This window comes from Thamnophis sirtalis, unplaced genomic scaffold (assembly GCF_051295495.1).
Source record: "Thamnophis sirtalis isolate CommonGarterSnake01/CBP01778 unplaced genomic scaffold, rThaSir2_p1.2 scaffold_4, whole genome shotgun sequence".
Taxonomy (NCBI): Eukaryota; Metazoa; Chordata; class Lepidosauria; order Squamata; family Natricidae; genus Thamnophis; species Thamnophis sirtalis.
The window spans coordinates 35,517,255-35,521,358 of record NW_028261384.1 but is presented as its reverse complement, the minus strand read 5'-3'; the positions used below and the strand labels follow the sequence as shown (position 1 = coordinate 35,521,358).

The window sequence follows — 4,104 nt, the reverse complement described above, 5'->3', positions numbered from 1 at the left end:
ATTGAAAGAGTGACCAGACTTCAAGGGAAGAAATGAAAAACATTTGTATACTAAGATAAGATTACAGAGAAATGTGCCACACCTTTGGAACAGCTAAATTATTCTACAACTTAGTGAGAATATTTATTGTGTACTAAAACTTGTCAGACACTAGAATCACAAAACGGAGACAGCAAATTGTATCAACAATTATATTTGTTATAGACAAAACACAATGCAAATTGCCATTAAAATTCTAATGATACCAGTGATTTTTAAAACATTGTCACATTTTACAAATGTCACATGAATAGAATTCAGTTTCATGCAGTCTTAATAAAAAGCAAAATCAACACAATAAAACGCGTTCAACTTCTGTTTCAATGAATTACTTGGAATTGAATTTATTGAGGTTTAAGAAGTGATCTACATTTCTATAAATATAGACATTAAGTGACTTTTAATGTCACTAGTGCAGATACATATAACCACCATACAAAAGCTCCATTAGAAGCTACTTCAATTCTTTCGAAAAGGATCAGGATTTCTTTTCTTTAAAAAAAAAAAAGCTTACACTTTCAGTATTAGAAAACACTAAAGTGCATTTTTGGTTACCTTCTAACCAGTTTCTGGCTATAAAATTTGATTTTGCAGAAGTTTTTATTTCTTAACAGTCAGAACAATAGTTAACCCTCCCTATATCTGATCAATAAAATTATACTTTGTTGGTTGTGCTGAAGGAAGGACAAATCTATGTTCAAGTTCATTTAGTATTGGAATTATAATTTCTCACAGCACCAGTAGAGTAATACAGGCTTCACTTTAGCCCTTTGACCTGTTACCCATACCAACTGATTTTTTTGGAAAAAAAATTGTACCAATAAGAAATGTTTCAATATTACATGCCAAACACTGTTTGCATGACTGTAAACAAGAAAAGCTTAAAGCATAATTAGAGCAGACGTATCATCTTTAAACTCTTGTTTTCCACAGTGTCAAAGTTTTCAAGTGTATAAAGATTCAGTACATTCCTAGTACTACAAAAAAATTTTTTTTACAAAAACCTGGCAGTACATTTCAACAATATTGGGCACAAAGTATATGTAGCTTTGCTGATGTTAGTTTGACTTATACTGAACCACGATCAAATTTTATTGCCATCAATTTAATCTAAAGGTAATATTGCACTATAAGAATCCTGAAACTCCTTATGGTAATTTGTCTGTTTGGATTTTTTGTTTAAAACATGTCTTCTTGGAACAAATAAGTATGGTCCAAATCTGATTAGCACTGCTTTAAAGATGTACAGCTATTTCTAAATAACTCCTACACACCAAGACATGCTATATTATCAGGAAACTCATCCATATTCTTACATAGTCCATATTGTTTTCTCTACCAAGCTACAAATAATATGACTACCACAATAGTGGTAGTTTAAATCATTTGCTTTCCAAATAGTATTTTAAGAGAAATCAGTTAAAAGCATATCCCATTCAACCAATCTTTCACATTCACAGCCTCTTAAATACTGGTTGTCTAGATCTAGACGTGTTAATAGATATTGTTTTAAAGCTGTATATTCATCTAAACACCCTACTGACACAAGCAGTAAGTGAAAAACTAATGCCTTGAATGCAATTTTCTTGCAAAGGCACTCTCAGACATGACTATACCATCAAGCAAACCACTCTTCATTGTTTTATTTGGTTATTTAGATATCCAGATTACATTTACCCACCCATCAGTTTCCTGAACTCTTTGTACTATGTAACAAGAGAGCTATTTTTTTAAAGTAGTAGTGCCCAAATACATATAGAGAAATGATAAAATCATCTGCCCGCAAAACTTCCCACCAGGCTGCATATTTAATCAATCTGTACAAGATCCAAATGAGCAAGTCTGGTGCTGCTGACTTTTTTTTTTGTCAAATACCAAGAAGGAATTCACCCCTACAGTCACAGCAGCTCATCTTTTCTTCTTCTGTTGCCTCAGCATTTTCCTTCGTTTAATTATCATGTCATGCAGTTTCTCCAGTCCTTCTTTAAGACCATCTCCTATTATAGCACAAGTGGGCTGCAGATGCCAGGGAGTGGAAGAGGTCAGCTCGCTGGTTGCCAACATCTTTTCTACCTCCGAAAGCGACAGTGAATGTCTCAAGTCCTGCTTGTTGGCCACAATGAGCACAGGCACTCCCTGGTTCTCGGAAATCCGTGTGATTTTGTGAAGTTCCGTTTTTGCTTCTTCCATTCTTTCCACATCCACGGAATCCACCACGAAAATGATGCCGTCCGTGCAGCGGGTGTAGGACTTCCAAAGCGGCCGCAGCTTCTCCTGGCCTCCGACGTCCCAGAAGTGAAAAGTGACGGTCTTGTGGTTTCCCAGCGTCACCTTGATTTTCTCCGTATTGAAACCTTTAGTGGGCACAGTGTTGACGAATTCGTTGAACTGCAATCGATAGAGAACGGTGGTCTTGCCGGCACAGTCCAGACCCAAGATCACGATGTGAAAGCACTGGAAGGAAGGAAGGCTCGACAGGATCGGCGTCTGCTCCGACAACCCATTCCCCATTGCAGGGGAGGGGCCCGCGGCGAGCAGAGGGCACCAGTCGCCCACTGCTGTCGCCGCCGCAAGGCTTTTTCGCCTGTCCCAGGCTCCCAGTGACGATCCTGCTTCCCTGGCAAGCAGGCGAACGCAGGGGGTCAGACCAGACAACGACTGCAGGGCAGAAAAAGCAAGCTACGAAAGCAGAAAATCCCGATCCGCTGCTCAGCGAAAAGTCTCGCCGCCTCTTCCCCGGAGGCTCCGAGAAGGCACCTTCCAACGCTGCAGCAAAACCCGCCTGTGCTTCTGGTCGGGCCGCGCCTCCTTACCGTTTCACCCAACCCCTCATGCTTCCCACCCCCCTCGTTTAGCTCCACTCGCCATTGGATCAAGGCGGCCTTGCCGAGGAAGCAATTGGGCAGCAAAGTAGGAAAACCACTCTGCAGGCTCTGCTCTCCCCTTTCAGTTACTGGCTCCAACAGCCGCCCATCAACCCGATTGCCCAATCTGTTTGAACCTCATTGGTGAAGCTGAAGCGCGTGAAGGCAGGAGGAAGTTGCAACGTTACCTCGCCGGAGCTGGCCTGTTCTCTACCCCCGCCTTCTCCCGCCGCTTTTTCCTTCATTCATAGCTGTTGAGAACGGAATGTGCTGCAGTGCCTGTCCCTCTTACGCTTTCAACAGAAAGGGAGTTGCCTCCCGTCCTGTTTTCGAGAGGAAGGGAAAGATCGCTGAAACTAAAACTGCCTCTTCGGTCTGGCTTCAGATTCCGTCCTCCTTTTCTTGCAGGAAATACACTGCCAGGGCTAAAGAACAACTGTGTCTCTTGGGCGATTTGACATGGCTACTCCTGCCACCATTGACGTTGATTTCTGGGAGCCTTGCTCGTAATCCTCTTTTTCTTCCTAAACGCGGAAAGGGGGGGGGGAGTGGGTATCTTCAAGGTTCATGAGGTGAAATAATGGCCAGAGGTGCTCCGCCCAACCAGCTTTTCACACATTTTACAAACCCAGCTGCGTTAGGCGCAATAACTGAAGAGTTCATCTGTTGGCCTCCCCGTGCACTCGTTTCCTAGCAACCGTTTTCAAATAATGCTGTCAAGTAACCGGCAAAGAGCCGAAGCAAACGCTTTAGAACTATTAGACTTCCCTCTCCCCCACCCCCTCCGGCTTCTGGCATGTCTTTCCCGAATAGCCCCGCCGCCGCCTCCTCGGAGTTCTCCCCGCTACGCATCGCCTTCCTCAGCGCTTCTCGGCCAGGTCACGTGAATGGCAGACCGGGCGCCTTGGGCATTGGTCAATACATTCTTCTGTATTGATCGTATTGAGCCATCCACGCAGCCTTGGTTACCTGATGATTTTCCGGAAATGTTATTTTTTTCCTGTTCCTAAAAGAAACTCGCCGTAACAAAAAAGCAAACCTACACGATGAAGAGTTTTTCCCTTTTCCCTAGCCATGAAAACCTATGCCCCCTTAATTCCTATGTAAATAAATGTACAGGGGGTTCTAATTAGAAAATTGGTAATGTTAATTTAGAATTCCACTCATGTATTCATGTTGATAAACTGCATACCCACAAGAA

At 42.6% G+C, this 4,104-nt stretch overlaps 1 protein-coding gene across 1 annotated transcript; it reads right to left on the bottom strand.

The window, feature by feature from the left end:
- Window positions 1–367: 367 nt before the first annotated feature.
- On the bottom strand, window positions 368–2,835 carry ARL4A (ARF like GTPase 4A). The gene has a single exon (XM_014058542.2). The coding sequence runs from the start codon at window positions 2,548–2,550 to the stop codon at window positions 1,948–1,950; it is 603 nt and encodes a 200-aa protein (XP_013914017.1). The 5' UTR covers window positions 2,551–2,835; the 3' UTR covers window positions 368–1,947.
- Between the last annotated feature and the right edge of the window lie 1,269 nt (window positions 2,836–4,104).

What these genes read in the sequence shown, in the direction of transcription:
- ARL4A (XM_014058542.2), bottom strand. Translation starts at nt 2,550, where the DNA reads ATGGGGAATGGGTTGTCGGAGCAGACGCCGATCCTGTCGAGCCTTCCT.